This window comes from Saccopteryx bilineata, chromosome 8, assembly GCF_036850765.1.
Source record: "Saccopteryx bilineata isolate mSacBil1 chromosome 8, mSacBil1_pri_phased_curated, whole genome shotgun sequence".
NCBI lineage: Eukaryota > Metazoa > Chordata > Mammalia > Chiroptera > Emballonuridae > Saccopteryx > Saccopteryx bilineata.
The window spans coordinates 45,310,093-45,329,935 of record NC_089497.1 but is presented as its reverse complement, the minus strand read 5'-3'; the positions used below and the strand labels follow the sequence as shown (position 1 = coordinate 45,329,935).

Below are 19,843 nucleotides of genomic sequence, written 5' to 3'. Positions count from 1 at the left end.
ATTATTGGTAAATCTAATAGATTGTAAAATTTTGGTACTAAGATGGCCTGGTGTGGTGTAAAAGAGAGATAGAGATATACATATTGACAAAGGTATTGTGGGGTGGGTCTGCCCAGGTGTTTGACAGAAGATACCCTGGAGAGAGCATAGTTAATTTTCCTTATGGTTCTCTTTTCAAAACAAACTCTCTTGTGCCTTCCTTCAATAATTACTAAAAATTCCCAGGATTTCTCAGACTTGCCTTGCAGATTCCACCAGATCCAGTCTTTCTAATGGCAAACTTCCTAGGCTGGTTACAAAGTTTCTAAAAACCTTAAGAGATCATGATCTCCATAAATCGAAAGATCCACCTATTAAAATAGTAAAGGATTGAGTAGGGAATGTAGCATTTAATTGCTAAATGAATGTCTGTTTTTCAGATTGTGAGCCATTCTAATTCCTAGATCTTTTATTACTTTCTTATCATAGTCATTTGGAAGCTTACTGCCCATCCCAGTCTTGTCCTTTGGTTTATAAATAAAAGATGTGCTACCTGTTTTAGACTGCATAGTCAGGCTGAATTCTGTCCTTCTCTCCCATCCTGCCCTTCAGCACACATTTGAGTCCTTTTGTTAAGGTTCATTGTCTCTATCACTAAAAAGGTGATTGATTTTGATCAGCTCTGGTCCACGGATGTATAATTCTACGTGGTACCTGTTTCCTGATCTTGAACTCTCTCATTAAAGCATCTGTAAAACTCTAATTTCTCTGTCATACATCATTCTAGGTTGAAATACAACTTCTGTTTTGTTATCCAGCTATAGGAAGACTTATTCCTGCAAAAAGCAGACCTCATTACAGCACATGGGTTCTGTCCATTTAAATCCCACTGAATAATTATCTTTCACATACTAGAGAAGAAGTTGTTTTATGTTATCTAAACCCTTTAACTCATCTCCCTAACTTTGCCTCTGCATATATAGTGCTAGTTGGCAGAAGCAGAGTGGTTTTCAGGAGCTGCCAACTTTTTGCTGGAGTCCTCTTGACTTTGCACTAGTCTCCATTACAGCCACCTCAACCTCACTAAAAGCACATTTTAAAACAAGCAGCCAATATTTCTCTCTCATTAGAAAACTCTTATCAGGAGAATAGTGAAAAGGGAGTCAATGTTGTTACCCAAATTAATTGATAAATTAGCAGAATTAATGGAACAGAAAAGAAACAGTCTTGCAAATTTGTGCAAATAATATACTAAACAAATTTTTCATACCTATGGCTCAAAATGAGTGTTAAAGGAGGAAGAAGGAAAATGAAAAGAATAAACTATGAAGATTATAAACTCTGTTGACTTTGTGAAAATCAACTTTTGCATAGGGTGTTATAAGTCCAAGCTTCAAAGTAGGGATATTTTGAAATCATTTATTAAGTGATTCTAAATAAGCTATTTGAATACTAATTGCATTGATGGAAATGAATTAACTCCTGTCACTGCACAAATTCATGAACCCACAAGTATCAGGAATTGCCTTCTGTTAGGCACCAATCAAATTAAATAAAACTTCTTATTGATCAAAGGAAGACATTTATTACCTACCATTTCTCAATGGCAATGCCTGCTTGGCTATGCAATAGTCCACAACCAACTGTCCTACCGTCTGTCCAGAACTGTTTCTATTTAGAGGGAAGTGCCTGGCAGTAGACTATACATGAAGCTGGAAGGTCTTTGTGGCAGTTAGTTCTGTCACATTATGTTTCTACTGTGGTTGTAACCATCTCAAATAATTGGCTAGCCATACTTGTTCCTTTATTCCATACTGTGTAACACCAGCTGTGGCAAAAAAGTTCTTCCTAGGCAATTGAAAAATACTTTTTCCCTAGCCAATAGCCCTATAAATGTCTTCGCTGTGCTAACTTTATCACACCCCAGTCAAACTTTCAAAAGGCTTTTAGAGAATAATTGGGTCTTCCAAGTGTGTGCTTGCTGATGCTCAAGCACATTTCCTGCCCTGTTTCTAACACTGGAGTCTGCCATGAAAACACCTGGGACACCAGGTAACAGACAGCTCTTCTAACACTATGCTTCTGCTGTGGCTGTGTTTCCCAAGGATGAAAAGTAAAAGTACATTTGTTAAGTCAAGAATGATTCTGACTCATAATGTATTCTTTCTTTTTAATTGATTTGTTTTTCACTTATTTATGCATCATTGGTTGATTCTTGCCAGTGCCCTGGCAGTGAGTGCATGGAACATGCAACCTTGGCATATTGGGATAGCACTTTAACCAACTGAGCTACCCTGCCAGTGCTATAATATATTCTTATTAGCTTTTCATCTGACATTGAGAAGAATGGAATAGCTATAAAGTCTTTTGGGGAGGTTTTGGTCTGATCTTCTCACACTCTGCACCTGCTGCTGAAGAGGTAAGATGAGCAGGTTTACTGTTGTAGAATGACGGTGTTAATTGCATTTTCCTGTTTTAGAGAAATTTGCAGTTCACTTGTGAATGGCCTGCAAAGGATCACACTGTAAGAATTATATTATTTCCTACAATGAAACCCTGCATCTGACCTTCTATGCTGTTTCAAAATGAAGGGTTTTAGCAAACCTAAGATCATAGAAGGAGTTAATAGCTAAAGTAAGATTGTTACTCTCTTCTAATCTTCCCTGTAAAATAATATTAGATTCCTGACATGAGGGACAAAGATTACGTGAGTTATGTGAAAGAAAAAAATATACAGGCCTGATTCAGTTTTGTTGTTGAGCTGTTAATTTTCCTTTTTCTTTTTCTTTTTTAACATTGCCTGGGGCAGATTTGCATCTAATAGCAGCCTCCCAGAAACACACTTTACTACACAATGGAGAATGTTCTTCACTTATTTGTTGCCTGAGGCTAATAGGCTGAGCTGTTTTGCATTGAATATGCATCTTTTAATCTTGCATTATTTTTCTCCTGCCATTTTGTAGCTGTTAAGAACTAATGATTAGGAGAAATCTGTAAGTGAAAACTGCCAAAGGGTTTTGAAATGGTGAGATTGGAGTAGCTGGCTTGCTCACACTGAGTTCTCTTGGGGCCACAGAGGCCCTGTGTAGAACCAGTGACTGGAAAAATCAGCTGAGTCTCACTCAGAGGAAGCCTCTACTTAATGCACAATACATTCTTTCCCCTCCTGTGATCTGATTCTGGTTTTTATGGGCAAATTTGCTAAATTTCCCATTTGGTGTGCCGCAGTCACGCAGTTCTGTGATTCAGGTGTTATACAAAGGTAGAATGAACCATAAAAACTGTATATTAGTATTACTTTTATAGTTAAGAAAATTTTTATTGAACATCCATGAAATTTTCATGCACTCAAATGTTTCTTCACTGATACACATAGAACAGAGAAATTAGGGACTCTGATTTAATTTATAGTCTAGCAGAGGTATAATTGTAATATAAAGCATCTTGTTATAAGCATTAGGTCTTATTCAGACAGAAGATTGTTTGTAAAGATTAAGGGATTCACATTACATGAAAGCAAAAGGAAAAGACATAAATAAGCTATTTTTTTAGATCGATTTATGTTCTCAATGCAAAAAGTGTGGCAAAAAAAAAGATGAAATGAGAAGTGACAGAAAGATAAATAAAAATACAGCTTTATACCTGCCTATAAGACTGAAATATTCTAGTCTCAAGGCAGAATAGAGACAATGATTAATTATGTAAAAAAAAAAAAAAAAGAAAGATAGAAAGAAATGAAATAAGGCCATCCTCATCACTATTCCCGAAGTTTGATATAAGAACATACCATTAAGAAACAAAGTTCAACTGAGTAAATTGGAAGGTCAAATTAAGCATCCCATAGTTGGGCAAATGAGTTTGTAAAATCTGTATTTTTTGAGTTTGGTCACTTTTAGTGTTAAAAAATGGCGCTGGGCAGCACTAGGTATGTGATCTATGAAATTGCAAATTACCTTCCTGCTTGGGAAGGGCCATTGTTATACCAATGTTGCTGGAGGAGAGGTTTTCTTTCACATGAAACAAGCTTTAAAAAGAAAGGAGAAGGATGAGGAGAAGAAAGGAAGAAGCCACGATGGCAGGGAAAGAGAGAGAAGCCAGTTTTGCAGAGTAAGGAGCCATGTTGGCAGATGGGGAACCAGAAGTGAGAGACTTTGGGACTGGTGAGGTCTTTGATTCTAGGAGAAACCGGAGAAGATTCTCCTGGTTGTGGAACTGGAAAATATGTCAGTAGCTTTGTGAGCTCTGAGTGAAAGGGAAGTGTTTTTTCTGTGTGTTTGCTCATTGGCCGGTATGAGACTTGAATAAAGGAATGGTCCACTATTTTTTGGCTCCACTCTTTCTTTACCATCTGCCCAAATCCAATGAGAACCTGCACCTGCATGGCCATGATGACAGTGACTACTGGCTGTACACCCATCTAGAAAGAAATTGAGAAACTTGACAAAATGGAAGGTTTTTATAGACCAAGAAGGGCAGCCCCAAAGCAAGAGTGGATTATGTCATCTTTTCACAGGTGTTGGAAAGGGTATATCAGAAAGATTACTTAACTATTGCTGACCAGAAAATTCCAGATTGGCTGGTTTAAGATAACAATCCTGGGAGAGACTGTTATTGCAATTAGGTTAGGTATTAAGTTTGGTTTGGTGACATGGGCTTAGCACAACTGACTCCATTTTAGACCTGTTATCCCTTTTGTTAACAATACCTTGAGGAACTATCATAGCTACTTCTTTTAGCAGAGTTTTTTAGGAGAATACGGTGAGTGAAGGTAATAATAGGAACTTTAGTAAACCTATCCTTAGAGGAAAAGAAAAAGCAAGGCATAGAAGCAATACCATGTTATTATCCATTTGACTGAGATAAGCTCAGTGGAAAATCATTACAAATATTTGTTCATGCTATCTTCTCTCATTCTGTATTTTGGAGAAGTTTTGCTTGGTTCTGATGGATGATTTGGACACAGTCATAAGAATGAGGAAATTGTGTCTTATAATATCAGATAAAAGAAATGTAGGACAAACTAGTAGTAAAGACTGAAGCATTCTTACCTAAATAATCACAGTACCCATATTGACTAGAATACTTAGGATGTCTAAATTTAGTGTATTTTCTGAAAACAAAGGAGCAATAAAAAAAAGTTTACTCTATTTACCTCTTTATCACCTTTCTTAGTTGTATTCTTGATAATATTAGTATCTTAAGAGTAAAAAAAGATTGCTAATTTGACAATGAAGTATAGGAGGAAAGAAAACCTTAAAATGTTCTTTGATATCAAAGTAACCTAGTCCACTAGAGATGAATAGTGAGAAAATTGGTTATGACTTCCTCATAAGCCACTATAAACTCATAAGATATTAGTTTACACTGCTGGAGGTGGTTAGTCCTCAGTGTGAAACCACTAGGAAGAGTAACGTTCTTCCACCTTCAATATTGTATTAGAAAAATTATCTCTAAGAATGTGAAGTGAGAGGAGAAAAATATTACAATGTTCATTCTTCTATCAAATAATTATTGAGTGTTTTCATGTGTCATGCTCTTTGTAAGGTAGTAGAAACACAAATATTAAGAACACTGGTCAAAAAATTATACTGGTTTAGGTGTATAGTTCTATAACACATCATCTGTATATTATATTATGTGTTCACCACCCCAAGTCAAGTCTCCTCTCATCACTATTTATCTCCCCTTTATCCTCTTCTACCTCCCCTCACTCTGTTTTTCCTTTTGTAATGCTCATACTGTTGTCTGAGTTTTTTATTTGTGTGTTTGTTTTTTCTTAATACCACTTCACTCTTAAATAATGAGAGCAGAAAAACAAAGAATTAAAATGCTAGGCCCTGGCTGATTGGCTCAGTGACACAGCATCAGCTCAGTGTGTGGAAGTCCCGGGTTTGATTCCTGGGCAGGGCACACAGGAGAAGCACCCATCTGCTTCTCTACCCTTCCCCCTCTCCTTTCTCTTTATCTCTCTCTTTCCCTCCCACAGCCAAGGCTCTATTAGATCAAAGTTGACCTGGGTGCTGAGGAAGGCTCCATGGCCTCCGCCTCATGTGCTAGAATGGCTCCAGTTGCAACGGCACAATGCCCCCAGATAGGCAGAGCATCACCTCCTAGTGGGCTTGCCAGGTGGGATGGATCCTGGTTGGGTGCATACAGGAGTCTGTCTCTCTGCCTCCCCACTTCTCAGTTCAGAAAAATACAAAAAAGAAAAAAGAATTAAAATGCTAGCACAAGCAGTGAAGCAACTAGGGAAATTAGAGAATGCTTCATAAGGTGGGGGCTAGGGGCACACCTGAGATGGATTTTGTGTAAGAGCTTGCCAAAGGAAAAGGTTGCAAAGGTAAAAGGAAAGGAAGGCAGAGGAGGAGGAATAAGATTCGATTCTGAATAAAGAATAAGATTCATGGCAGAGAATCTTATTAAGCTCTTAATTTTAAAGTCTTGACCTCTTATAATGAAGGCAAATTAGACCACAGAGCCTTTTTCTAAAGGTAACCCTGATAGAGGGTCTTATTACCTATTACTTACTAAGAAATTTAGAGGAAATAAGGGAATAAGTTCAAAACAATGCCTTATTAATCTCCAGTTAGATTTAGCTCTTTTCCTCTCTCTGCCTATTTTTTTTTCATTTAGCAGCCATAACTTGAGTCACCTTAAGAGAAGATGCCTCTCCTGTAATATAATCTCAGAGCTAAAGTGCCCCAAGAGGCAGAGAGGGTGAGAAAATGGAATGCAAATGCTCTCAGACTAAAGAGATGGTACATTTGAATCACAAGAGTCTTCCTGAACTTAGAGTATGACCTCCATTTTGAAATTTATGCAATTCTCTTTTTAACTCAACCTGACTGTGGAATTTCAGAGTTAGGTAATGTGGGAGATGTATTAGTACAAGAAGTGGTGATGGCCTTTGGCTTTTTCTCCAAAGTCCAGACACCAGGTACCTCTCATTGTCATCTCCTTCCCAGGATCTGTGCTTTATGCAAATTGAGGTATGAGTCTAAGATGTCATTCTCCAGTTCGAGTAAGTGGAGTTCCTTACAAAAGCTTTTCCATCCAGCTGACTCAAGCTCATCAATCAGCTCTTGAGGTCTTCATGTCCATTCTCTCGGTAATTTCTGAGGCTTTTTTGATTACCTGATTCCAAGTCTTATTCACATTCTGACTATTGATCTGTTTAAGAAAGCCTTCAAAGAAAGATATAAATGAGGAAAAATAAGTGGTGGGGGGGGAAAGAAGAAAAAAAAACCCCACAAAAATAAGTTGTCACACATGGGGGAAGCCTCTTTATACCGTGTTGGAAGAAAGTACTAGGAGAATATAATTCTGGATATAAGAAACACAGGAGGTGAGGTGAGGTGAGGTAGAAAGTAGGTGATAAGAAGCAAAAATGGAAGTCATAACAATTACCATGCTTATAAGTCTCATTTGATAAGTGTCCTTGTGATTTATAAGCATTCACCAATGATCTATGGGTTTCTTGTCAGCTGGAGAAAGGGACTACTACATTTCCTTTCCGGATAGATCTGGTTGATAGTACTGCTCCTTGGATTTGCAGCTGCTGCAGTCCACAATTTCACATTTGTACTCACGACATATGTTAAAAATTGGAGAATTCTTTTACTTTTTTATATTTATATACCTTTATTTCTCACACCTCTGCCTTTTACAGTGAAGGAAAACTAGACTGCTGAGCCCTTTTTTAAAGGGAGCCCTGGTAGCCAGTCTCATTACTTATTATTTACTTACTTAGTTATTATATGTTAACTCTGTTATACCATACATGGTAAATCTATTAGCTGTCATATTTTAAAGGGCATAATTTGATCCACATTATATCTAAATTCATATATGATGATTGATAACATTTTGCTCCAATGATAACAACTTACATAATGTACATAATGCTGTATATGATATAAGACTATAAAGTAAGGGATTGGGTTTTTTTAGTGAGACTTATAGAAAACAGTATCCTGACTTTATAGTCATGTCTTATACAGTGGAATGTTTATCAAAGTGCATTATAATTTATTGGAAGCACTTTTATTTCTTTTTACTTCTGAAATGAGATAAATAATAAACCCATGGTATATATAGAGCATATTATTTCTTGTTCTAGAATTTAGGAAACTTTTGATATTTACTTTGTAACGACTGAGAAGGTAACACTATTTTTTTTTTCAAATAGCTGTAGAACTTTTTTTAATTGCATAGAGAGTTAAGTTTATAAATCAAAATTTGAGCCAAGATTCCAAAACTAATTTTACTTTTTCAGAGATACAACTCAGAGCAGTCCTTTTCCCCATTCTAAATGAAAGCGATTTTTCACAGAGAACAGAGCTTCCTAACAAGAATCAAAACAAAAAGCAAGATTTAAAATTGTTTCTCGTCCTCACTCAACCGAGTGGAAAGAAAAGAGGAGAAGAATCCATAGTTCAAAGAGGAAGGAAAGGTTATAGTTTCTTGCGACTTCAGAAAGCATGTAATTGCCACTCACACACTGAGAAGGAGAAGGAATAAGCCTCATTCTTGCAACCTGAAGACTCACAAAGCATAGACTATGCCTCATTAAACAAGGAAGGACTCCAGTGCTGCCGAGCGTTACCTCAGCAGATCACAGAGTACAGAATGGACTAGTTGTTGTCCTCTGTTCAGACTGTCCTGAAGAGAGAACCTTGTGCGTGTTTTAACTGGATCTGCATCTAAGGCCTGAGCTGCCTATGCACAGGTATGCCCAAATCCTTTAACATTCTAGAGATGACATTAGAGCCTCAATTTACTGCACACTGTTGCCTCAATTTACTGTACACTGAACCGTGTACAACTTCATCCTGCTTGCAACTTAACACTTATAGGCTCTAGGGGACCAACTGCTGACCAGAGGGACCAGATGTAAGAGAATGTAAGGCCCTGGAAGGAGGCTTCCTTAGTGGTGCTTATTAATGAAAAACAAATTTGAATAAACAACAAAATTTGGAGGTTTCTGGATTTAGCTTCCCCAAATGAGATTTCTACAGAATGATTGTCCATAACTCAAATTACAAAAAGTGACTGGCACAAAAATGTATTAGACTCTTCCAAAGCTCACTGGGTGTACCTTGGCTCAGTTGGTAATCACAATCATAAGCGAAGGTAGTTATTGTTCCTGTTTTGCTGAGACAAAACAGTGGCACTCTTCAGTAATAGTGGACACATTTAATGGTCAGGCACTGCTCTACATGTTTAAAATTAACCCATTTAGACATTACAACTACCATTAAAGTAGATACTATTATAATCTTTATTCTACAAATGGAGAAACCCAAGCAGACAGAGGTTAAGCAGATGTCCCAAGATCGCAGAGTGATGATGTGATGGAGCTAGAATGAAGAGCTGGACACTCCTCAGCCTGAACCCTTTACCGCCCCAACACGCTGCCATTCTGTGCAAATGACTTGCCTCAAGCTACAAAACGACAGAACCCAAGACTTTCCTACTTCATCGCTAACAAGAAAATCGGGATCTTGAGATATAATGTGATTGAGGAAATGATGATTTATTTTCTGAAGTGATCGAGACTCTTTGCAAGACCTTAGGAAAGCTATTTTCAAGCGTTTATAGATGTTCCTGGGAGACTGATCTCACTCTAGCTGTGACTGAGAGTGAAATCAAGTTTTCTCTTGGTCTCAGCCTAAACTTAAATCACTTTTTGAATTTATTTCTTTCCTTTTTCCATTATTTCTTCTATGTAAATGTAGAAATGACAGCTGAAGTGACAAGAGGAGCACAGACTCCTAGAATTGGCTTTGCTGAGGTGTGCTCAACACTTAATGTGGTGGTTCTACTCCTCCTATATTTGCCTTTCTCCTTACCTGCACCATCTGCATGGAATATACATTTATGCATCTTCAAGGAGATGACCTGAAAATACAGCAATGCATATGTCATATATATGTATATATGAAAATGTACATATGGCTGGGCAAGGGGACCACAGTTATAGGAAGAGACAAAAAGCATCTCTAGGGAGGTTTTCCATTGTTCCAGGGGTGATACAGCCTATGTTGGCTTTACTATACGGCACTATGGATTCTTTCCTACTCTTCTAGGTGATAAATTACTTCTGTAGGTGGAACCCAATCACAGAAAGAGTGTTGTGTCAATATGGAATGTGCAAATAATTAACACTAATTGAGAATTTAGGGAAATATATAACTGATCAGAAAGAAATACCACCAGGCCCGCCCTGGCTAGTTGGCTTAGTGGTAGAGCATTTGCCTAGCATGTGAATGTCCTGGGTTCAATTCCCAGTCAAGGCACAGAGGAGAAGCGCTCATCTGCTTCTCCACTCTCCCTCACTTCTCTCTCTCTCTCTCTCTCTCTCTCTCTCTCTCTCTCTCTCTCTCATCTCTCCTGTAGCCATGGCTTGATTGGAACAAGTTGGCCCTGGGTGCTGAGGATGGCTCCGTGGCCTCCACCTCAGGTGCTAAGAAGAAGAGCTCAATTGCCAAGCAATGGAGCAATGCCTCAAATGGGCAAGGTATCACCCCCTAGTGGGCTTACCCATGGGTGCCATTCAGGGCACATGCAGGGGTCTGTCTCTGCCTCCGCTCCTCTCACTGAATTAAAAAAAGAAAAAAAAGAAATATACTGAAAGCCAGAAGTAAAATAATCTTCAGGAACTGAACAGTATGTCTTTTACCCTAATACACTCCATCATCATGACCATAATACAGTCATACAAATCTGGTTCCTGTGGCTTACCACCTCTGTGTTCCCACTCTCTTCTGAACATCTACTAGTTCATGTATGTGTATACACATGTGTATGCAGGCACCTGTACGTGACTGTGTGCAAAGGCGATAGAGTGAGAGGACATGATCCTACCATATAGATACTGTCATGGTGTTAATTAGACTAAAATTCAGTATGAATCTAGAAAAATAAACCATCATCCCACTAAGATAGGTTTCTAGTTTAAATGACTAAAAATAAAGAGAGTAATCATGCACAAGAACAAGAGAATGAGGGCAAGAGAATTGGCGGGGTCAAAGCCAGAAGTGAAGTGTGGAAAGAAGTAGAGATAGGAGCAAGGCAGCGAGGGCTGCAGCTGTTCGCTTCAGGCAAAGCTTTGCAGGTGTGCCTCGCGTTCAGCAGCAAAACCCCCGAATTCTCTGATTTCTTACTGAGTTTACTCTTAGAATGTGGGAATGAAGTAGAGATGATCTAAACTGATTAGCTAATCAAAATTCTTTAAATTTGTTTTTTTAGTAACTTGTTATTTTTTTAGAAACATATATGTTTGCATACGTGTTGTTGGAATTCATTTTATTTAAAAAAAATATGCTGAAGTCAGACTAAAGACTTCTGATTCAAGAGAATCTGGGATATTGCCCTTATACTTTATTTCATCCTCTGCTTAGAACTTCTCCTGATTCCATACTTTAACATTGGGGATTGCTTCCCAGACCAAGTATATTGTCTTCTAGAGGGTAATGAGTCTATGATAGTTTTGTTGATTTCCTAAGGGTTCATTTGTAGGGTTTAAGTTACAAGGCAAACAACATCAAAATAAATGACCAACACATTCTTACATTCTTGAAGACTTTCTTCCCATCTACTTCTTGAATTATTCCACATCTTATAAAAGAGGGAGAATTACAAATGTGAAATAAATAAATAAACTTCTAACCAGAACATCACTAGTCTGTATTGTAGTAGCTCTGTGATGAATTTGACTTATATATTCAGGGGTTTTGCTGGTGGTAATTAAGTGCTTGTAAATTAAGAAGCATGCACCTATAAAAAAACACTACTGTGTTATAGATGTTTGCCCTATGTTTCCAGATATTTAAACCAAGAGATCAAAGTCTAACTCAGGGATTTTTTTAACTTTACCATGTCAATATTTTAGACGGAATATGTCTTTTCTGTGTGTGTGTGTGTGTAGGGGGGGTGTTGTCCATGTAAAGGATACCATGTAGGATGTTTAGAAGTATCCTTGGCCTCTACCCACTACATGCTAGTAGCAACCTATCAGCTCCATTTGTTACAACCCAATAATGTCTCCAGATATTGTCAAATATCATTGGGAGCACAACATTCATCTAACTGTCTTTCTTAATTTAAGAAACAAATCTTCCTTCCCATCCAGTTCTACTCCCCTCAGTCCTTATAATTAAAAAAAAATTATGAGGATAGATAACTAATGAGAGCTTAAATAAGATATAATTATTTGTTATCAATGTTAGTAAGTACTCTTGAGAAATAGCAGAAAGTTTAAGTTTAAATTCTAACATTGAATTGGTACATTCTTAGTAACGGATAATGATTATTACAAAATGAAGAGCTGTTGTCTAGTAACAATTGAACAGTCTTAAAATATCTGGTAGATGTGTATCACTTACATCATGGATACAGTGTCAGTAAATATGCTATTAAGCAAGCTGTTGGTACAAACTGAATTTAGTATTTCTTTTCTGCCTCCAATTAGATTCATTGTTTTGGAATCATAATCCCCAGACTTATACAGTAGGTGTGAAATTGTCAATATACCTGTTTGTATGAATGAGCATAATATATTTAGTATAAAATGTTTGTAGCGATCCAATGCTTGAGATTTTTATGGGTGTATTGATTTTTTGTGTTAGTTTTATGGATTTAGATATATTGAACAAGAAAGATAGAATTTTGCATTACTTTCCTGCTATATATTTTTTAAAGATAATTTTTTTAAAATCATATGTTCATAGTTAAGTAACCACCTGATATTTAGGGGTCCATGGTTAAAACAAGAAACCCACTAAATATTTATCTAGTGTTTTATTTGTTTGTTTGTTTGTTTATTGCTGTTTTTCACATTCAGGATAGATTATTTAATTCCCAGAGGTGATCTTTTTCCATAGTGGAAACATTGAGTACATTTTTTTAATTTTGCCTTTACGTTAATACCACACTCAATAATTTTCTCTAAATGTTCCCTTTGTATCTGATCATTTTAATTATTTCTTAAGAAAAATTAAGTTATTCATTTATTCTGCACCTATTAGATAATTAACGCATATTTTATAATTGACCTAATAGCAATTTGTTTACTAAATTCAGTTAATTTATTCCACATTTCTGTGCGTGACTACTGTGTAATTGGTGAGATTGTGCTGCTAGGCCCCAATAAGGCTCTATCAGATGTATTTCAGGAGGTGCACTGTCATTAATAAACTTATAAAGAAAAATGAGCACAAATATCCCTAACGCAATTAGAGTTATTATAATGACGTCATAAGAAGGGGGAAGATAAAAGGATGAAATAGTAATGAGAAAAGATATCTTACAGAGGTGGTACTCTACTATATCCTGTGTCTTCAGCTGCATGCCTAGAGTGGGAAGACATTCTTGATCCCTCTCCTTTTGTCAACAACACCCACTCTCTTTAGGGTGCCATCTTTTCTACATCCTGGAATGATTTGCGACATCTTGAGCTCCATGGAGGAAACATTCTATTAAATCCAAACAACATGGAACATTTACAGATTTTCAAAATACATCTCTTTACACTTTTCCTGATTTAGTGATAGATGGTTTTGGAGATAAAGTCATTAGGTATCCAGTTTTAAACTAGATTGTCTGGTACTGAAACAGTATTCTGAGTGGGGGATAGTACATTATTACCATAGCGTGAGAATTCTCATTTTCTCTACAGGTATGTCTAATGCACAGTTAACCCAACTTGCCTTCTAGATGTAAGCTCGAGATGCTTACTGGCCAGTGAGTGCATGCTGGGAAACTAGACCTGAATTTAATCAGCATTTCCTCATTTCAAATAGCTAGGCAAGCTGGACTACACTGTGTGATTGGTTATTTTCATTTAACAAACATATTCTACAAAGTGAGACCATTACTTTGACTCTTTCTTTTTTCCTTTTCCAAGTGAGAGGAGGGGAGATAGACAGACTTCTGCATGCACACCTACTGGGATCCACCCAGCAACCCTGCCTGAGGCTGATTCTGTGCCCATCTGGGGCCATGTTCACAACGAAGCTATTTTTTAGCACCTGAAGTGGAGGCTCTACAGAGCCATCATTAGCAGCTGGGGCTGATGTGCTTGAACAAATTGAGCCATGGCTGTGGGAGGAGAAGAGAGAGAGAGAGAAGAGAAAGAGGGGAGGGGTGGAGAAATAGATGGTTACTTCCCCTTTGTGGCCTGACCAGGAATCAAATCGGGACATCCACATGCTGGGCCAATGCTCTATCACTGAGCCAACCGGCCAGGGCCTCTGTGACTCTTTCCATATTTCTTTCTTACGTGCACTTCTTATAGTTTAAAATAGTCACTACCTTATATCAAGATTTTAAAGTTAATTAGTTCTGAAATTGTGTTATTCTTTTGCTTGTTTTTCAGTATGTTAGTTTTAGATATATTATAGAAAGATGATTTTCTAGTATAGAGAGTCAGTGTATTTACTTTGGAACTATTGATTACATAAAAAAGAACTCAAATATTTGGAGGAGTGGTTTTCTTTTAAACAATAGTGCATTGCACTCTGGTGCTTGGAGTCGGCTCACTGTACTGAGTTATTAAAAACAGTGAATGCATGTGTATGTGACTGAATTTCAATACACTTTTCATTTATTTTGATGTAAAGGATGAATTTAAACATTAAATATGGGTGAAGCACAATGTGAAAATAAGATGTTATATAGATTGTCATAGCAAAATTTCCACATAATATATTGTTTCAAATAGGTGCAGTTTTATGGGTCTGGCAATTTTGCAGAAATAGTCAATTACTTCTTTAGGTAAGATAGATCTGAATCCTCTCAGAATAATTTGGAATAATGACCTGTGTGGTTAATTTTAACTTTTAATGGACAGAATTGCTAAAATATCAAGAGGACCCTAAAGACCTGACTTAGAGACTCTCTATTGTGTAGATAAGAAAATTCACCCATTCATTTGTGGAGGCTATAGAGCTTGGAATTGATGATGGGGGTGGGGTGAAATAATCTGTGTGGGGCCAAAGTAGGTTTACAGTTGTTCATATGGAAAATAATATACTCATCAATAAATAATAGTACAAAAATAAACTCTGTGTTTCACATGCTCACAACTGTAAACTTATTTTTGCCTCACTCTGTACATTGTGACACTGTTAATTCACAAGAGAGGCATTTACCAGGCATTTGCTGTTTTATCATAGATTAATTTTGGAAGGTACCTTAATGAATTAGGCAAAACCTCAGTCTTTATTGATGACTGATGGGCCTCTTTTGTGTATATTTTTTTTTCCAAAATGAACATATTAGGACCATATGCTGGGCTAAACTGCATGTAGAATACATCTCTTTATCTGCTTGCTGCTGTGTTGGGCTGTGTAGATGAGAAAAGTGTAAGGAGAAATGTGATAAAGGATTAAAGTGCATTTGTAGAAGTACATTTCCATTCTTCTCAGTAGAAAAGAAAAACACAGGAAATCTACATGGACAACTTTACTTATGATTAGAAGTCAGAAAACATCCAATTAATTAATTCATAAATGAGTCTAAGTTGAGAAGTGATACAAACATCACCAAGGAGAGATGGTACCATAAAGAATAATACAACAGAAGAGGTAAAATAGTCTGCAAAGAAGCAGCAAGTATCCAGGAAGTTAGCTTTGCACTTAGCTTGGAGTTTTAAATTATCAAAAGCATATAATTAATCCCGGTAATATCTAGGTGGCAGAGAAACACCCACTGAGTAATGGAGATAGTAAATGATACCTTAATTTACTTGTATTTAGGAAAATAAATAGGTTGAGAAGAAAAGAAAGACCTGCATACCAAGTCACCCAACTAATTAAATAAAATAATTGTGCAGAATAAAATACATGATTCAACAAAAATTAGGTAACGTGTTCTTCTGAATAGGAATTTTTTTAAAACCTCAGCTTTTCTCCTTCTTATAAAAGATACAGATTGGCCTCTGTATCCCTATGGTGGACAGCCTGTGGGTAGGACATCAATTTCCCGTCTACGCACGGGTGTGGAATCTCTATGCCTGGATGTTCTGACCTGAGAGGAAATCTGGCTTTGACTTGGTTTGGAAAGGACAGGGGAACATAGTGTTTTAATTGTTTTGCTGTCATTTTCCTGGCTCCTTCTGCCCATCCTTTGTGCCCCAGGGTGCTGAGCAGCTGGCTCTGGATCTGTGAACAGGGTCTAAAACAATCTTCCTGTGGGGCAGAGAGAAATCTTGCCAAAGTGATACAGAGAGAATTTTAAATTTTTGCTTGATTTTTTTTCCATTTCCAGATTGTTGATAGAATTGAAGAAAACTGCACTCAACATGAAGCATTTTCCCTTTCCACTAAATCTGTATTCTCTGACCCTTTCTGTCAAGTTTCAGGGAGACACTCTTTTAGGTTTCCAAAATAAATAGTCATTAAGATAAATATTTTTTTTTCTTTATCTTTCTCGGATTAGAAACTACAAAATTTGTTTCTTTGTCTCTGATAAAAGATTGAGTTTATTCTAACATGGTCAGAAATGCTGGTAGCAAGCTGTCTCACCAGACAACAGCCAGCTGCCCTCAGCAGCTGGAACCAGAATTAGGCAGGGTAATGTTAGTTTTGATCGCCTCAGCCTAACACCTATCCACCTACCTGGACCTGCTCACACGTATCTCACGCCTGGGAGTGAACATTGCAAACTCATAGAGATCAGATGCAAACTCTGAAATCTATTCTAATTCCTACAGTGCTGGGAAAAACTTGAGTATACTATCACACAAGACTTAGGAATAAGTGCAATTCAAAACTGACTAGATGTGCCACATTATCAATCATCTAATTCTCACAGTTACTTAAACAGATGGAGTTCTGTGTGAATGACCTTTTCCTAGACAAGAAGATAATCTGGTGGGAAATCAATACCCATTTAACTTTATTTGCCTGCATTACTCATATTCAAATTGTTTATTACTGAATTGAGTTTAATATAATGACATCTATCCATTAAATGGTAATTAGGTGTTAAAGGAGAAATGGAGATGATACTTAAGATTCTGAGAAAGAGCGTGGTAGTAGTTCAACTTGCATATAATTTTTTTTTTCTTGCCTGGTCTTGTTGAGTCGAATTGTGTGGAAAATGAATGAAGATGCAGGTATGGCTAAGGCTCTAATGTTATTCTGTTCTGGCAGGTGCGTTGTAGAAGACAAGAACTCAAAAGTGGCCTGGTTGAACCGTTCTGGCATCATTTTTGCTGGACATGACAAGTGGTCTCTCGACCCTCGGGTTGAACTGGAGAAACGCCATTCTCTGGAATACAGCCTTCGCATCCAGAAGGTGGATGTCTATGATGAGGGTTCCTACACTTGCTCGGTTCAGACACAGCATGAGCCCAAGACCTCCCAAGTTTACTTGATTGTGCAAGGTAAGAAAGGGATGGGATAAGTATGTGGTAAAGGAGAGATGGGAGGCATTGAATAATCAAGAAGTACAAAATACTTGCATCAATCTTTCTGGGAAGAAAAAGAAGACTTTCATATACATTATGGCACTTAAGTATCTGTTTTATCTCTAAAAGGATACACTTAAAATAAGAGGACTACAGAGAATATAGAGAATTGAGTCTTGCCACTGTGAGCCAGTACCTTGTGTGAGAATGTTTTCTCTCAGTCCTGATTGTCAAAACACACAGCAAAGGCCACAGCTGTCAGAATAAGTTGAAACAGGAGCACAAGAACACAGAAAGTGCTTAGAAACACATCAAGTTCACTTGATGACTCTATTAAGCACCAGGTACTTTGCTGAAGATTTGATTTTTACCTGTCCTTCATCTAAAGAATATTACTAATGATCTGTTTTTATAATAGTAAAATGTTGTTTGAAAAAATAAAAATTTTCAGAGACCTTGACATCCTCTCAGCTGGTCAACTTTCTACATAATTTGTGTCTCCATCTAATGGCAAAATATTTGTGAGCAAATTTCAGTGACAAGGATCTGCAAATTCATTGGGGACAATCTGCTTCTAGATCGGGATTTCCAAGGGCACATCTGAATCATAGTCTTACAGGATGAAAACCCTAAATGGCATACACATGCCCACAAACTATAGCTCTCTTGGGCCCCTTTCCCCATAATTGCAGAATGAGAACAAAGCTGACCAGCTGCGCAATTTTATTGCAAGGGAAGTCAAACCACCAACAGTTTCAATCCATCTAACAAGAAAGATCTAAGCACTAACAAATATTAGGGCTGTGTTCATGTGTTCTTGATTTATAATTTTATGTAAATTTAATGCAAATTAGGCATGGCTCTAGGGCTTCAGTCAAGATTCCAATGCAGTCAGTGGTGTGGCAAAGTTTGACTGTAGCTTCTATTAATGTGTATGGAATTGATTATTGCAGCATTTAAATTATTGCACTTCTAGCTCCTCTGATTAATAGGTTGAAACTGGAGTAAAATATATCAGAGGCTTCCTGGTACAAGGCTGGTATAGTCACGTGACCTCCATCTTGGTCCATTTTGCAGTGGCTGACAGCTTCATTTTATTGCTTTTGAAAGGCATGTCTACTGACTTAAAAAGTCCCTACCACAGTCCAAGCATAGAATCTTTAACTTTTAGTTTAGTAGAGAATACTTGAGGTCCAATAACAAGAGATCTCAGGCAGCCTATTAAAATGTTTAAATATAACTACAGAATTGTAAATATGTAAACAGGTTAATTAACCATTTTCCTCAAAACATAAACACACAGTCTCTCTCTCTCTCTCTCTCTCTCATCCCCCTACACACACACACACACACACACACACACACACACACTCACACACACTCAATAGCAGAAGAGGGGAGATGACTAGTTTACTTAAGATCACTTAGAACAGATTTTATCTAGTGACCAGCTCCACATTATATTATGGTGATTTCTACATAATGTTTATAGCTTTACAACCTACAATGTTATTGGAAAATCACTAGAAGTCACATTAGCAATCATGTATTTGTTGACTTGTTCTGAATAAAATTGGACAGTCTAAGTATATTTTTTTTTGGTTTCTAGATGAAGAAACAGAAGTTCATTAAATTTAAGTTACTTATTCAAGCTGGATCAAATCTGAAGCACTTTATACTAGAATGGAGAATGTTTTATTATTATTTTAAGAACTGCCACATTTACATTTAAGTTGGAGTTCTCAGTGCCAAATGCTCTTTCCCTTTTTTCTTATTTATCTATACTCTTTTTAACTACAAGTATGATCATTCTGAGAGGGTTAGAGCTAGAACTAAGTTAGCTTATACTGTGAACACCTCTATGCCATGTCAGCACAAAGTAAATTAACTTTAATCTAGCTTAATATTAAGTTCTTAAAATTCACTTACTATTAAAGGATGGAGGTGACCTACTAAGTGCTGGGTACCACTTACTCTTTTCTCATTTACTTTTTTTTTATTAAGCGAGAGGCAGAGAGACAGAGAGACAGAATCCCGCATGCACCGCAACCCAGAATTCACCCAGCAAGCCCGCTACCCAGTGATGCTTTGCCTATCTGAGGCCACCGCACTGTAGTTCAGCAACTGAGTTATTTTAGCACCTGAGGGGAGGCCATAGTCATCCACAATGCCTGGGGCCAACTTGCTTGAACCATTCGAGCCATGCCTGCAGGAGAGGAAGAAAGAGAAAAAGAAAGAAGAAGGAGGTGGTTGCTTCTCCTGTGTGCCTTGACTGGGAATCAAAACTTGGGACTTCCATACACTGGACTGACACTCTACCACTGAGTCAACAGGCTAGGGCCTCATTTAATTCTAATAATATTATTAAATAGGTATTAGTAGCTTCATTATAAATATGCAAAATTTAAAGTTCAGAGACAATTATGAACTTGCTCAAGGCTCCCTGTTTGC

General features: G+C 37.2%; 1 protein-coding gene across 3 annotated transcripts in view; it reads left to right on the top strand.

The window, feature by feature from the left end:
• LSAMP (limbic system associated membrane protein) overlaps positions 1 to 19,843 on the top strand; it is a 741,157-nt gene that overhangs the window by 363,609 nt on the left and 357,705 nt on the right. For all 3 annotated transcript variants that reach the window (XM_066240926.1, XM_066240924.1, XM_066240927.1), the window contains exon 2: positions 17,136 to 17,368. In XM_066240926.1, coding sequence (XP_066097023.1) covers positions 17,136 to 17,368 — 233 coding nt within the window. The remainder of the gene's footprint in view (positions 1 to 17,135; positions 17,369 to 19,843) is intronic.